We start from the raw sequence: 16,439 nt of genomic DNA, 5'->3' as shown, positions 1-16,439 counted from the left end.
TGTGCCTTCACTGCAGTTGGTGTGGTGTTTGGTTGTTTTTTTTTTAGTGTGGCACTTGGTGGATGATCTCTTTTCAAGAGAGGGGAGTAAATCTGTAGTCGTAATAAAAGCCCTGTATACCTGGGTGCAGCCTGGGCGCTCGGGGACAGGTGTGCGAAAGGGGAGCTGAACACAAAGCGTGGTGGGCGTAGAGGGCACCTCCAGGGAAACTGAATTTGGAAAATACATGTACTAGATCTTCAGAAGTCTCCCTTTTAATAAGTGAAGAAGTGTTAGGAAGAGAAAGATGGATATTCATTAGCAGAGCTGTTAAAGAACATGGCAATCCAAATCCTTTCTGCAATCTGCTTCAGCTGCTGGTAAGGCGATGGTGATTATTGAACTACCTTGACCATAGTTTGATTGCTCCATTAAAAATATGTAACTTTTGATACTATTTTTTTCATTAAGAACTTTTTTTAGTAACATGTTATTCTTTGGGGACTCTTGAGTACTACGTGGATTACACTGACATGTCTCCAAGCATTTTGCTGCAGTGGCAGCATACGAGTGGTTTGTGTTTTACAGATGCATCAGTGGAACGTGGAAATCTCTGATTTGGCGTTGGTGGCTGAGTCCTCATCTCTGAGAACTCGCTTTGGCTTTAGACTTAGGGGAGTTCTTTGTTCTTCCTTGGAAGGTTTGGGGCCGCATTCTGACCCGGGCAACAGGACTATGATTGTGATGCTGGCACTGTTCCCTAGAAACATGGGCTCGTGGAGATGCAGGCCCTGCATAGAGATGGACATCATCGGTGGTAAAAGTCGCTTCAGATTGCCTTCGGTTTCAGTGCCATCAGACTGTCTAGAAGTTGAAATTTTGTGGTCTTAGTAACTTGGGGTGTACTTTAGGTCTTGAGATATGTGTATATAGGACAGGACTGTACAGGTGCTGCATAAGGAATTAGGATTTCCTTATGCTCAACAGCATTATTTTAAAGGTTTTAGTAGTGATTACTTTTTTTTTTTTGGTAGTTTGGTGGGAAAATCAAGCTGGAACAGTACTACTTTACAGTGGAAATTCATCCAAAATAGTATGTAAAATCTTACAGAGAAGGGAGGAGTAAATCTTTTTTAAATTGTCAAATATATCTGAGTTGCTGGAATGCAGTGGATTAAAATATTTGGCTGCCCTGTTACAAGAACTGGGATTCACGGTTCATGTTCGGACTGATAGGCTACTGCGTTGCATCTTTTTTAGTGGTGGTGGACTTCGAGCCTGTCTTGTTGGAGGATTTTTCCCAACGGATTAGGTCTTGAAGATGATGCTGATGGGATTTCAGAAATCCTAAGTTTGAAAATTTACAGTGAATTACTTTTGTGGTTTTTTGACTGCTGAATTTGCATGGCTTTAGAAAGTAGCACACCTGATTGATAACCCTGATATGGAGACCCTGGGGACCAGCCGCGTCCTTGGGGTATTACTTTGTGCTTTCTGTCTACCGTCGGCTTCCTTTGAAGAAGTTACCATCCCGGCAGAGCTGAAGTCTGCTGTAGTGAAAATTGTGGTCAACGCCACATCCTGCAGCGTCACCTGTGGACTGGGCGTCAAATTGGAGGAGATGTGCGAGATGACTCCCGCCGGAGAGAGGAGGAATTGTACCGTGCGCAGGTCCGGCTGCCTGACCAGCTGGGTTTGTGGCTTGCTCCACTTCACCCTCCCTGTGGGCAAACCCTTCCAGTTCAGCTGCCTGACCTCGGATGCGGCCGGCTTTGGTAGCCAAGCCTACAGCTATACGTGGAGGCTTGCCCCAGCCCTTGTCACCACAAACGACGTACTGTTCAAACCTTTCAAAAACCCCGGCTCGGTCATCAGGTTTTCCCCTGTCAGGGAGTCTGATGCAGGGACGTACCGGTGTGATGTGCAGGTGCTGAAGACATTCAAAGTTGTCAAGAGGGTTTACTTTGGGGTCAGAGTGATCCGAACTGACTTGGTGGATCTGAACTTTCAAAAATCCTTGACTTGGGAACAGAAATTAGCAGCAAATGAGGAGGAAGGAAACACAAACAACGGCACCCACGAAGAAGTGCAAGAACGGCAGCCCTTTTGGCAAAGAGACTTGTTTTATGAATGCTTGGTGGGAATTGGAAGTGGAGTGATAGGGGGTGTCTTGGTGAGTGTGGTGCTCTGCTTCTTGTGGAAGATTTTGAGAAAGAGAGCTGCAAAGTAATGAACTGAGATTTAATGCAATTTCTTGTCTCTCTCTCTATTAGTATTGATGCGTTATTTCATGGCGAGGTTTGTAATTTTTTTTCTTTTTTCTGGCTGACACAGTTTATTACCAAATATTTTCTTAAGCTTTGGAGTCTGGTAACTTAGTACAGGACTAGAACTTGAGTTTTAATGGAGTAGGGCAGACAGTAGCTCCAAATGGGGCAAAGGTTTGCCTCCACGTTGTGTGAAAGGCTGGTCTGGAATCATCCAGATACGACAGGAGCTAGAGGACGCCAAGCCACAGAAAACTGCTTGCTGCTAACCGCCTTGCTGTGCTCTTCTAATGGGCCTTTATTTTACCTCTAGGGTGGTGGGAGGGGGGGGTTATTTAGCTAGTAACTTGCAATCTTTATCCCTGTCTCATTGCCTTGAATTTCTTCTGCCTTGCTGAGAACTCTGGTGATGTGAGCTGACAGAAATCGCCGTTTGATAGATGATATTTCTCCAGCAAGAGGTGCAAAGAAGTAAGGATGCTTCTGAGCTGGGCTTACCAGGTTTCCTGGTTCTTTGAGGTCCTTTCCATCAGATCCAAGTGGTCCGGTCTCAGTCACTGTGGGGGTGAGGGGCGGGCCACCGCTGCCTGCTTCCCCTAGAGAGATTTATCTCCTTCCACTAGAGCCTGGAAAACTGTAAAGTATTTTCAGGCGATAGCTTGGAGCTTGCCCTGTTTCCTTTGTAGTGTGGAACAGTGAAGCAGGGAGCATTGGGTAGCACAACAAATCTTCAATTTGAGCACTGCTGCTTAGGAACGTAACCGGGTGTTTTTAATCATGACTCAGAGCTGAGCTCATTCCTGAAATGTTTGAAGGGGGAGGAAGGGAAGAGTTCAGTGGGCTTGTGGATCTTTTTATTTTTCATGGTGATTAATAAGTATAAAAGATGCCTCAACTCTGTAGGGAGTATTGTTTCCCCCTTGGTAGCAGAATCCACAGAGGGACCTATTAAGTGCCTTCTCTTTCTACTTTCTGTATCTTATGTTACAGTAAACAACTATATTTACTAAGTCTGGAGGGTTTTTTCTTTTTTTTTTCTGTGAACTAAAGTACAGGAATGCATAGCACACCCAGTTCTGGGGAAAATAATGATTACGACTCTAACGTTAAAGGTTGAAGCATGCTATTATTTTTTCTCTTTACCAGAAAAACAATAATATGCTTCAATATAGAAAGAGTTGGATATGGAGGCAAATATCTTATTTGCAGAGAATCCTACACTAAAAAATCAGACTGAAATGTAGCGAGCCAAATCTTCGTGTACAGTGAGGTCGGTCATAAAAGTATATCAGGACAGTGGTCTGTGGACCCTGGGGTTGTCTAGATGTGTTTGAGTGAGGAAGCTGTCATCAGGCGTGAATTCCGTGTTTGTAGTTCTGCTGAGCTCCCTGTTTCTGTGGGGAGACTTTAACGGGCATAACAACCAGCAGAAGCTCGGAAGCCTTGCGGGGAACCATTCCGCAGTGCCAGAAGGTGCCTTCAGGAAGATGCACTGTCCCTTCCTGATGCCTGGGGCAACCCTCTGGGAAGGCACAGAAGGGTTGGAGACAGCAAGGGACTGTATGTCCTTCCATCTGGGATCTGGTCCTGTGGGTGAGAAGTTCCTGAACAGGGCTCCAGTCGTCCCAGGATTTTCTTGCTTCTGTTCATTGGTTTCCTCTGACTCAGCGCTACAATACCGAAGTTCCTCCTGTGCTCGGTGCTGGCTTTGTCTTCGCGAGGCTGTTCCCTCTGGTTCTGCAATGCTTTTCTTTGCTTCTATTCCTTGGATAGGAGCATGTGCTGCTTTTTCTGAACCTTATTCCAGTATTTCCCAGCCTTTAGCTCGCCGAGGCTGTCTTCATCTGTGGTCAGTCTGCTTCGTTCTGTGATTCTCAAGGCTGTGTCCTTTAGCAGCCAGTTCTTGCGTTGCTTCTTCAGGGTCCACTTGCTCCTTTTGCATGCCAGCCTCCATCTGTTCCCGTTATCCCCTGCTCTGCCCTCTGGGCTTTCATTGCATCGCCTGGGTTTTGCTGACACTCCAGCCGGGTCGCTTGGACACTCTGCAGCAGCCTTTTCCTGCGGCAGGCTCCCGTAGCTCCCACGATGACGTGCGTGGTGAGGAATTGTAGGGTTTTTGAGCTGGCAGCAGTACGTGGTGGTGGGCACGTCTGTGGCCTGTGCTGATGCTTTGTTCTCACCAGCTTTCCCTCTGTCCCCGCTTGCCGCACTCTGCAGGCAGTTCATCCCGGTGCTGCAGCCCTTTCTCTCTTGGGGAGCTGTTTTCCCCAACCTGAAGGCACTTAGGGAGCTGCTGGTCGTGTTTGCATTGCTGGTGCTCCCCCCCCACCCCCCCCACCCCCCCACCTACCCCCCACCCTGCGAGGTATTTCTTGTTCCCTGCAAATTGCTCTGTATTGGCTGCATTTGCTTTCCAGGAGTTCTTGAAATCTTCTGCACTCCTCTGCGCTTACGCTGCAGAAATGGGAGTTGCTTAACTCATCATAGGTGGGGAAGGATCCGTACGTAGTCCGCTCCGTGCAGGTGTGCTGGCACCAAGGACCACGCTGGGACCTTCCTGGCCATGGGCTGATTCTGCTCCTGTGTCAGGCCCTGAATTCTCACCTGGCTGAGTGCTGGTGTCTGTAAAGCCCAGGCTGCTGTCCGACTCGGGATGGAGAAATGCCTGCTTTTCTTCTTTGCCTTCACTGCTTTCACTTTCTGCCTAAAAACAAACACCCACAAGCTGTTAGAGATCTTTGGGGCTATCCTCCCTGACTGAGCATGAGTCATCTCTCTAAGCATCCTCCAACCATAGGCAACGGCAGGATTTCGCTCTTGCCTGAAGCTTTCCCTGCTCCTGCCTGGGATGTGGCCTTTTCAGGGTCCCAGAGATACTGGAGAGGGCTGCAGGGATGCAGTAACAGCTGCTGAAACTCAACTTGTCTTGATGAAGAAGAGCTAATGCCTGAAAGAGAAACACAGTGAGAACAGGGAATGTTAAATCTGCTTTCCTGAGGTGACAGGGAAAGATTTTTGGAAGATTTGGAGGCAAAATAGGATGAGCTACCTTGTAGTTCAGCTGTTCTTTTGCTGTGGCACAGGGTGTGGGAAGTGAGGAATTAGATTTGTTATTGTTGTCACAATCCTGGGGCAGCAAGTAATGGAAGAAAGCCCTGAGGAGAAACCAGACAGAATCACAGGTCCCTCCCCAGCTGGGTGAGAGGGACCTGTGCTCCGTGCTTTGCCGTGCTGAGGGTGATATTTTTGTTACGGTCTGCATGGCCAAACCAAAGCAGCAGTGCTAGGCAGGAGCCAGATCAGCCTGTTCTAAACTTAGTGGATGCAGCTGATGAGAAATCCAGCTCCAAGAGATGTTGGCTGACCTTGTGCTTCGCATGCTGTGCTGTTCCTGCTCTTTAGGAGACATTGCTTTACCTTAGGAACATGCGCAGAGGTTTAAACCCAGTTTGCTGCAGTTCTCTTCCTTGCGGCATCGCTTGTTCCCTGCTCTGAAGCCCGTCTGAGTTGCAGCATCAGATGTTTGGGGAGGCTCGTGGGCAGCTTCTGTCCATACAATTCCAGTGTAACCTGTTCCCCTGTGCTCTGGAGTATTTCTAGGACCTCCTGTAAGCTGGCTCTGGAGATACCTTTTCCATCGACCTAGTTAAAAGGGAATTGGATTGCGAGATAGTCCATTCATACCAATTAATCTCATTTTCTTAATGCAGAATTTCTTCACCTTGCCAAAGAGCTCCCCAGTCCCAGAAGCTGGTAGCTCTGCTACAGAACTGACTGCTCAGAGACTCAGCAGTATCTCCCCAACCTGAGGAAAGAGATCCATGTAGGTGGGGTTCTTAATCTCTTTCTCATTCTGCTGCAGAGGTCGGAGGTGAAATCATCTCAGTATCTCAAGTGTGCTTCTAAGATCAGCATGAAAAAACTTGCAGTAAACTCCATGTTTTGCATTGGTTTACTGTTTGTCTGCATTGTTGATCCCTGCATTAGGTGGCTCCTTTTATCTTAAAACCTATTTCTAATCAACTGAAACCACAGTGAGCCTCTTCTAAGCAGGGTGAAGCACGCTGACTCAGCCTTTTGGCCAGGTTTAACACCACAGTGAGTGAACACTGCATACAGTGAGCTCTAGACTTGTTCCTGCAAAACTCTTCTCACCCCCAGGGAATTCTTTTCCTGCAGCCTGTGAGAAGCAGCAGCAGCACCACGCGATGTGCGCCTGTGTCTCAGCCTCCTCTGGAGCCTGCTGCCAGCCCGCCTGCCTGTGTTAAGCTGGTCCACATCTCTCCTGTCCACCAGTGTCCTTGTGGCAGATGCCTGTAGCGTACATCCCAGCCCGCGCAACGTGCAGCCATCCTTTTTAAAACATACAAACAAAAATACAAACAGCTAATGAAAACTGAAGTAGGCTTTTTCCACGCACCTGATTTACAGAGCTCTTTTTGCCTGCTGAACGTGAAGAAATGGGCAGGTGAGCTTTGTAAATGAGGTGGGCATCGCAGGAGAGGGGAAGCTGTGTGTTGTTGCTGCTGTGTGGGACAAGACCTCCTCCGGTCATGTTTGGGGCAGGCTCTGGGATCCCCTCTGTGCTGAAGAACTCTCTGAATAGCTGGAGCAGACATGCTTGGTTTGGGAGCTAATGGTTAACATCCACAAAGAGAAGCTGTCCCATCTGGAAGAGCCTCTCTGCTCTTTGTCATGTAAATGCAGGGGCTTGCATCCTGTGGGCAGCTGTGTTTTAGAAATGTAGAAAGATTACATGAAAGGTCCAGGCAATCCATTTTCTCACTGCTTAGCTGAGGAGGTCATAGTGGGAGCCAAAAGGATCCTTCATCTTTTTATTGTGCCCTCCTTTTTTTTTTTTTTTTTTTTTTTTCAAGGGGAGCCAGGTGTCCGGAGCAGGAAAATTAATTTATTTTTTTTAATGCTTATTTTAAGATCGAGGGCTGTGATGGACAGTGTGACTCCAGAAATCAGAAAGGATGGGACTGGGTCTTTATTGGCGCAGTTGCTGTTTAAAAATGGCACTTGTATGCTTTTGGAGTTTTGCAATAATCTAAAGTGTTGGCTGACATTTCCATTAGTAGGTCTGCTGAGGGATGGAAGGAAAGGAAGGGAGAGCAGTCTGAGCTGAAAGAAAGGTCACCAAAAGGGAGTAGGGGAGGTTGGAGGTACAGGGAGGTCAGTGAAAGCAGCAGGGACCCTTCAAAACAGCATACTCTCTCCACCTCTAAGTTTCCTTCTGTCTCTTCCTCTAATACGCATGGGGTTTTAGTCACTGTCCCTGGTCTTCCTAGCACAACTGGGTGAATTGCAGAAAAAAAGGTGTCTCTTTCTGCTCTGGATTGGAAATATGGTGCCTAAACTTCTTCCTGTGCCTGGTGGGTCCGTGTGCCTCACCTGGAGGGGGGAGGATGGCAGGGACCACACGCAACCCCTGTGTGCTGCCACCTCCCAGCTGGAGGTGTTTTTGTGGTACCACACTTCTGCCTGCTGATGGTCCGGAGTATTAGGAAGCAATTAGTATTGTACATGCTAAAGCCAGACAGATTGTGTGAGGGAGGAAGTCAATTTGCTAATGCCATTAGCACTTGGGAAGAAGGAGGTAGTGACAGAATGCTGAGGCACAGGCAGCTGTTTAAATTGCTGTGAGCTACTGAAGCTTATCTAAATGGAGTAACTAGATTGCCCTAACTGCTGGAACTTGAGTGGCAGCGAAGAGGAAAACAACCCCCATAAGCTTCTTTTGCACCAAGATGGGTCCGTCTGACTCTTCCATCGTCTGCACGTTGATCTCTGTTAATTCTTTAACTTGTTCCTGCAGTTGCCTGCAGCAGCTCAGCAATCTGCCGGGATATATGGAACAGTGGGATATATGGAACAGTGGGATATATGGAACAGTGCAGCTCTTGGGCTCTTGGCTCCTTGTTTCCCCTGTTCCCACTCCTTGCTGCTTCTTACGTGCTGTTTTTCCTCTTCCTTCGGCTCATTTATCCAGTATATTGCTTACTACAGGCATTTCCCTAAGCCTCACACCAGATAAATAACTAGAAATGCGGTGATTTTTTATATATTTTTTTTAATGACCTTTAGTTTTGTTAAAACATCTTTCCTAGTCAGGCATTTCAGAGCATTGTACGAAACAGCGGTGAACGTGGTGCTGTGGATGCAGCAGCAGTGCAGCCCCCATCGGTCCTGCGCATGCTGATGGCAAGACAGGCGTTTGCCTACCTCCCACAGAGGTTTTCAGGAGGTAAAGAGGGAAATACTTTGTTTATGGCTAAGAAATGCGTGTGACTACATAACTACTAACACATCCCTTCCCAAGGACGGCATCGGATCTCTTCCGCACTCTGCGAGGAACTACTTTGGAACGTTTCCTGAGTCCACAGAACGATCCTTTCGAAAACCAGGGAAGTTCAGAGTTCACTCTCCCCTTCCCTTTTGCTGGCTTTCTCCCAGCACAGATACACTGAGTAGCTATTGATGTTTTGCCTTTGTTCTTCCCTCCGTTTTTTTTTTTTTTTCAAGGAAACTGCAGCTTTTTGGCTGTCATTTCTGCTACAGTATACTGCATAAATATGTTCATTTGTTGCCTGTCTCTGGTGATGCTGGCTTAGAGGTGTGGAACTCGCAGAAAAAACAGTGCGTTTTGCTGAAGCACGCCGAGTACTGTGGGTTTAGTTCATGCGTCATCTTCAGCTGGGTATAGAAAAGCAAATTCACTATTGCAGCGCTAATCCAAAGCAGGAATGTTTTAGTTAACTCTAAATGAGTGTGTGCTGAGTCAGGTGTACACCATAATAAGGGATTTTTGTGCTTAGTGCTGGTCATAGCTAATGTGATGCCATGATTTAATTTAAGCAGAAGCTTTAGACCAAAATTACTTAGCGGCATATAAAATAACTCCGCCCTTTGCTTTGGCTGTGTTGAAGTTTCTTCTTCTTTAGCAAAAGTTGTGTCTTTGGCTTCGGTGGGGGTCAATAAATCAATATTATTGAATATCTACTGAGTGCCAATAAGGGACAACATCTTAGGCAGTAAAATAAGGTTTTAGGGGGTTTCAAGCATTGCATGTTGGGCTCTTTTGAAAATCTGGCTTTCATGGTAGGTATTAACCCCCCAAAATCATAGGATAGAAGCAAATAACAGGAGGACATTATTAAACAAAACCAACTGTAGCATAGATTTGCACAAAGCATTTAGGATGCTGTTCCTCGGTGTTCCTGACAATATAACCATTGGTTTGGTTTGCGCCCTGTTTCCAGAGAGGTAGGAAGATCAACTGCTTATTTTCTGAGTAGGAGTTTTTTTAGAATGGGGAGTATGAAGCATCTTCAGAGTGGTAAGACCCATCTTTTACATATGTTAGCTTTAAAGATGTTGGCTTTAAAGATTAACTCACAGTAGTAATTTACTTGTACCTCAATGTGGTCCCAAAAGGAGAGAAGAAAGATCATTTTCAAGCAGTTTTTCTTTCTTGGAGCTCTCTTTATTGGCTTCCCAGGAACAAAGCAGGCTCTGCTGATGCTACAAACCTGCTCTGACTTCTCTCTGCCTGCCTGCCCCAAGCTGAGTTCATTCCAGCCAGCATCCGTCCTCCATCCCTTGTTTTTTCTGCATCCTTTACATTTAAAAAAAGCTGCTGCTGTTTATCTTCGTGGGGCAGAGGAATCTTTCATTACCCCCGTCACCAATATTGGGCTTGTTTGTCTAAACTTGTGTGCTCTTTGTGGAAACTGCCTGTTTCTTCCTGATGCTTTTTCATTTCCAAGGAAGATCTACTTTGATTTGTCTTCCTACTTCTGTTCTGTGGGAGGAGGGCTGCATCCGTGAAAGTCCTTTGCTCGCCCTTTTGGTATTGGCAAGTAAAGTGACAGTATATTTTGTATAGAAGGCGATTAACGAAACCTCTCTGCGAGTGTCCAGGCAGGGGACCCAGCGAGCTGTGGTGCTGTGTAGGCAGCAGAGACCCAACAACCTAAAACCTTTAGAAACAAGAAATTCTTTAAAATACCTGTGGGGAAGGAAAGAGGAGGCTGTTTTCTCAGGTGAGACACAAACCTTTAGCTCTGGGGTACGTTCCTTTTTAATTCTTGAAGTGTTTTGATACCAAGTTCAAGAGATTTGCTTGAACTGTCTTTTTTTTGTGACTTTAATGTAATAAAGTAAATTTGAACCTTATGTGGAAATGTTTTAGGTTTCACAGAAAGTTATCTATTTTCCATTTATATTTATGTGTAGAAAAGTACCTCTTTTGGGACCAGGCCTGCCAAAATACCGCAGCAAGGACTGGACTCACAGTGCCTACAGCCTTAATGCTTGAAACCTGCGTAAGAGCCTTGGCTGGAAACACACAGATGCTCCTGGATCAACTGTTTTTTGTTTTTAAATGCAGCTGAGCTCTGGTGAGGTTACGGTGGTCAGCTGGTGCTGGCGCTCTGGGACTGGCGGGCACGTGTGATGCCTCCCAGCATCCTTCATCCCACGTCCGTGCAGCATGGCTTGCTGGCGTGCTCGCTCCGTGGGGCTGTGCTTGCATTTCCAGTAGGACCTGCCTGTCTGTTGGTGACGCTACATTTGTCTCCTTGATCTGTATCATGCGTGGCGGCGTTTAATGAAGGCTCTTGAGAAAGCAGGAGTGCCCTGGCAGGGGATGAGCTGGGGAGGGATTCATCTCAGTCTTGGCTGCTCCCCGCTGGTCTCTTTAATGATACTGCCCTCACCTTTACAAAGCCCCTTTGCAGCATCAGTCCCTGAGCTAATTACAGCACCGGTGATGAGCAGCCTCTCCTGCAGCTCGGCAGGGCACGGGGCAGAGGGGCAGGAGCCTGCCAGGGGTCCGAGCACAGCTGAGCCCAGCCTCTTTGCACCCTTTGTTGGGTTTGCTTTGCCATCGGCACCCGGAGGCCAGGGGCTGGGCAGTGGTAGGGGGCACCCAGACCTGCTTGTCATCTCAGGCTGTGGGTGGCTGTAGCTCCTCTCCATCCTTAGGGGCGCAGAGGGAGCCGAGGGAGCACATCTTGCTGCAGCCAGTGCCTAAGCCCCCCCTGTGCTCCCCCTGGGCATGGTGTTCCTTTTAGGGACTGCACGCCAGTGTGTGGATCCAGGATGGGCTGAGGGAAGGGGTTTGGCTGAGGCTCCCCATGACCTCACTGGTGGTGAGCCCCATTTCTTGTCTGTCCGCCCTCCGGCACGGCTGCGCCTGGCTTAATCATGGGGTGGTTTGGGTTGGAAGGGACCTTCAGGATCATCTGCTTCCAACCCCCTGCCATGGCAGGGACACCGTGCTCAGCTTAACGCCCGGGGGAACCCTCGGGCCCATTCCACTTACTGCTTTAGCTGGTCTCTCGACAATCCTTCCCAAGGGTAGAAGGAAGCCGGTAGATTTTTATTTTTTTTTTAGGTCAGAAGGAGTTACTGTGATGAATTAATCTGACAGAACATAGATGAGGTGATTGCATGCAGGGCTTCCTGCAATGAAGGAAATTATTTTCTATAATGTAAGTGAACCTTTGCAAGCCAGCTTGCGGCTGATCTAGTGGATATCTTTCCTGGAAGACTTCCAGACTTGGTTTAAAGGCTGTTATTGATGACCAGGCTTTTTGGCAAGCTATTCCAACAGTCAGTTACCCTTTCTGCTAATAAGGTGCATTAAATTTTTTACTTTGAGTTTCCTAGCCTTTAGAATAGCAGCCAGAGACATTATTACATTAACATCTCTAAGCAGACACCCAACACTCGCAATTCCTTGCTCCATGGACAGCCTCTCCTCTTTTGTTTAGTTAACACTGTCATGGGATAGAATTTGAGTTTACTATATCTTAATTGACTTCTCCGTGTGGATCAGGTCTCACTGGGCTCCTTTGTTTTTATTGGTATGTGCAATTGGCAGTCAGGAAAAATACAGTCCTGTGCCGGGGGACTCTTGGGCAAGGAAGGTACTAATTGCATTGAAAGTTGGACAGAAGTACTCCAGACCCTAGTAGCTGTCTAAAGTCTCTGAAGATCTTTATTAATGAACTGCGTGCTACTGTAGCCAATAAATAACCGTAATTACAGTAAGTACAGTATGCTTACAATGTTTTCTTAAAAAAATAGCATACAACAAAGTTACTGAGAAGAAAGCTGCCCTGTTTGTGTGTAGTAAAGCTGGATTAAAATATCCACAGTAGAGTATTTCTGTGGATGGGGGATAGCTTTGCAGGTTTAGAGCAGATGGGATTTAGACACATACCCACCCCCCCGCCCCCCGGCATGAGCTGAATGTGATGCCTGCGTTATCCAGCTGATTCTCTGGGCAGAGACATCAGTGTCTCCCATTCAGGGTACAACACTTTGTCTGTCCTGTTGCAAGGGTGAGCTCTTCCTCGTTCAAACTCATATAGCCGAGTGCTGAATTTAGCCCAGACAACCTAAAACCAGAAGCACAATCTTCAGTCTGCAAGTTTGATAGTATCAGGTAGAAGATTATTTCATGTTAAATAGAAATAAATCAGAATAAAGCTCCTCTCATTTGGTAGTCTCAAAGCATTTCACCCTTGTTGTGTACTTACAGCACCCTTGTCAGGTTGGTTTTTACTACTGACGAGTAAGACAGACCCTGTGAAATTAATGACTTTCCTTAGCAAGCCATTACAGTGCTGAGAACAAACCCCACAGCACTTAACTCCTCCTTGTAAGTTAATCTCTAAGGCAAATGCTCAGTGCAGTTAAATTCAGGGGGTTGTTAGTAAGACAGGAAATTGATTTGTAACTTAATGCAGTAATGTAAAGCCAGTAAACTCTGTTAAGATGTTGAAGTTTTCTCCCCTGGCTCTGAACACCTTTCCTTTTAACCCCTGTGCTGCATTTTAGGAAGCTCTAACTGGCTTTACGGTAGCCGCCTTCCACATCTTTTTTGCCTGTTGGTGGCTCTGGCTAGGCTTTACATGCAGGTTCTTTTTATAGCCTGGATAAAGTTTAACGTGGGTACAAATGCTGCGTTTGCACGAGCGAATCCTTTTCCGTGGGTTACCTAAGGCTCCTGTAAATTAAATGGCAGAACGGACTGCCTAAGGCAAGGCAGTCTTTGCCTTAACTTGCCTTGTGTCTGTGTACAAACACGGAGCTGTCTCAGCTGAAGTTTAGCCTGTAACCATCTGGCCCTGAACTTGAACTTTCTCATCTGCCAGTGTTGCAAGTGGAAGACCTTTTCCATCCCCAACGTGCCCTGTCCTTCACCCAGGGTGCTTCCCTGTACTAACCTGCGGTGTTTCATAATGTGTTTCTATCTTTCCTGCTCCGTGGCTTTGGAGTATCAACAAACCTCCCTAAAATCTCAAAAAAAAATAATCCGTGGGAGGAAGACTGCCTGTTTACCATGTGCATCTTTCAGAGTTTCTGCATGCTAATGCTCAGGAAACATTGATGTCAGCGGAGCCGTGGCTGGCCACATTAGGTGAGGACTAGGTGACGGAAACAGCACAGGTACAAGGACAGGTTTGCCACCAAGGACTCGGACAGTGACTGATCGCCTTGCTGAAGCCTGTGCTCCTGCGGTTACGCTGCTCTTGGTGCCCGAGCTGAGTAGTTTAAGTCAGCTCTGAAACCCTGCGTGAGCTGCAGTCCCACCTGTGACAGCAGTGTGAACACACAGGTACTTCCAAACTGCACAGAACTTGCAAACACACTATGACCTGCTTGTGCCTCGCTTCTCAGGAAGGGAAACTGAGGCAGCAAGTGGTGAAATAATTGCTTGGAGCTGTAGATGGAGTCAGTGTCGGAGCTGGGATTACAGCAAGCGGTTGTAAGGCCATTGTGGTTATCACTAGGTCATACCTCTTTGCTTCTATGTGTAATCCTTAAAATGTTGCAAAAGCTCAGCAGTGTTTTGGTCTAAAACACATACTGATGAAGCCGTATGTACTGATGTTTTGCCTTCTCAAACAAGAGACGTAGCTTGAATTCACATTGAAGACATTTAACTTTCAAGGGGATCTGCTTGTTGTTTGAACGCTTTAGAAAACACTGTCCCATCAGTTTTACAGATTAGAATATATTCAGCCCATTTGCAATGCAGAGCAGTGCAAACTGGAACATCTGAAATCCAACTCATGTTGGTTTTCATTTCTTGTATAAAATATGCCTGTGATCTAGTTTAAACAAAGAAATGTATGGAAAATGTATTAACCTTCCCAGGGAAACGGTGCAGGTGGCTGCTATTTCAAAAACAGCGTCACTGCAGCATTTAGATACCGTTTCCACCATGCTGTAAAGCGTCTTGCTTTCCAACACTGTAAAATTCAATAAAACGGACAGAGCCACAAGTGTTGCCAGACACATTTGGAAGCATCTGTTGAGACCCAAGTTTTTGCAAGAGCTGTTGCATAGCCTGTGTGGTCAGACCCAGACTGATGCTGAACCTCAGCCCTCGGGTTTCGCAGGAGTGCCTTGCTTCGCTTTCCTTGCTTGTGAGAGGTCATCCAACATGTTGTCCACCCAAGCACGTTCTTTGGCCCTGGAGATGTGCAGCTCTTGAAGGGAATTAGCAGTGTCCCTGGGCCTGCAGGTGTTGCAGCCCCTGGGGAGAGCAGGCGCATCGGCTGCCCTGGGCTGGGGGCACACGATGGGGTGAACACGGAGCCTGTGCCTGAAACCAGCGTGAACCTCGGGACGGTGGCCAGGCTGGGCACCAAAGCAGCTCCCTCCCGCTCAGTGATTCCTCCCAAGGAGCGCAGCAGCCTTCAAGTACGAGAGATTTCTATTCCGTCCCAACCTGCAGAGTGCTGGCTACTCAACAGGGTCAGACCTGGGGTCCCCCCAGCATCTGCGTCTCCAGTCGGTGAAGGCTCTTTGGGCACGTCATTTAACCTTGCTGCTTTTATTTGCTTCTCTCCTGAATCAGGCCCCAGGGCTGCACTGGGCATCATCCAGCAGAGCTCTGAGCTCCATAGGTCCCGTTAGGTTATGCCTCCTAAATACTGTCGTTATGGCTAGTTCTGCATATCAGTCAGGTTAACTGTTGCCCAAGCCCTAATTTCCTTTGCTTTTGAGCTAACACTGCACCCCTAATTTTCTGTTCATCCCATCTTTTGTGGGAGAAAGGTTGAAGGCCCAGCAAGATGGAGGTGAGAACAAAAATGCCAAATTAACAACATAAAAAATTTTGCCAAACAAAGCTCCCAGACATCAACGAAAATATTTTAAAATCTTCATGAACATAAATCGTACAAAAATATCATTTATATTTAGCTGTTGCCCTTCTGAAAGAAGTGTTTCGGCCTGCTGGAGGGACCGAGGGGGTGATTCATGGAGAGCAGCAGAGGGACCTGGAGGAGGCTCTGGGGGGAATGGCTCCCTGCCTCACTCTGCCATGTGTCACCGGGAGCTGTCGTCTTCCTTCTTCCACTTTATCCCAGGTGTTATTTATAAGGGAAACAGCGAGGTACCCTTTCCTTTTGCTGCAGCCGTGCTCTAAATGTTTGGACTCTTTCATTAAGTTTATTTTTCTTTGCCTATTTCTTATTTCTCTGGTTTACTAAACACAGAGGAGCCCTTCTTCCTCAGCCCAGAGCCTTGCTGTTTGCATCACGCCGTGTGAACCTACCAGTATATTTACCTTCTTGCTTCTAGGGTAGCCCAAATGCTAAAAAGCATGTGATGGGATACTATGGATATATACAATAGGCATAACTCCAGGAAGCCAGGGATTTATGCATGTAATCTCTCCAAAGCTCGCTAAGGCTTAGGACACGGTAGTTTTAAAATGATTAGCGAGGGCAAGGAATTGGCATCTAGTATAGAAACCGCATGCGAGCACCTTGCCATTGCACGGTCCTGCAAGTGTAGCCCTTTCTCGGGTAATTCTGGAACTGAGGTTGCTCAGGCCAGCAGTATTGTCCTCTGGGAAGGAGGAAGGTCCAGGCAGGTAAAGGTCCCTACAAGCATGCTTGGGATCTGACCGGCAAGCAACAGAAATCAGCTGCACGTTAGCTTTGGTCAGTTGCTTTACTGGGAGACAGAGAGGTTTTAATACGCAACGTCCCCAACCGTTTTAGTTAATGGTGCACCTCGGCATCCCTGTACTTCTTTGGGGTATCAGCCCTCCCATTTCCATCAGCTGGGTCAGCCTTGGGCCTGAAAACCAGCCTGACTGACGGGCATCCCGAGGGGAGACTGGCGTGTTGGCTGTTCAGAACTGTTTGTGTGGGGAGG

The 16,439-nt window shown here is 47.2% G+C and overlaps 1 protein-coding gene across 1 annotated transcript in view; it reads left to right on the top strand.

The window, feature by feature from the left end:
* The first annotated feature begins 54 nt into the window (after positions 1-54).
* Positions 55-16,439, top strand: part of TMEM81 (transmembrane protein 81) — a 33,506-nt gene continuing 17,121 nt past the window's right edge. The window contains exon 1 of the mRNA XM_080367217.1: positions 55-4,343. Coding sequence (XP_080223343.1) covers positions 1,424-2,209 — 786 coding nt within the window. The 5' untranslated portion in view covers positions 55-1,423 and the 3' untranslated portion in view covers positions 2,210-4,343. The remainder of the gene's footprint in view (positions 4,344-16,439) is intronic.

The sequence above is a fragment of the Falco punctatus genome (genome assembly GCF_963210335.1).
Source record: "Falco punctatus genome assembly, chromosome: 17".
NCBI classification, from domain to species: domain Eukaryota; kingdom Metazoa; phylum Chordata; class Aves; order Falconiformes; family Falconidae; genus Falco; species Falco punctatus.
The sequence above is the reverse complement of the archived record's forward strand: the minus strand, read 5'-3'. Positions and strand labels throughout refer to the sequence as shown.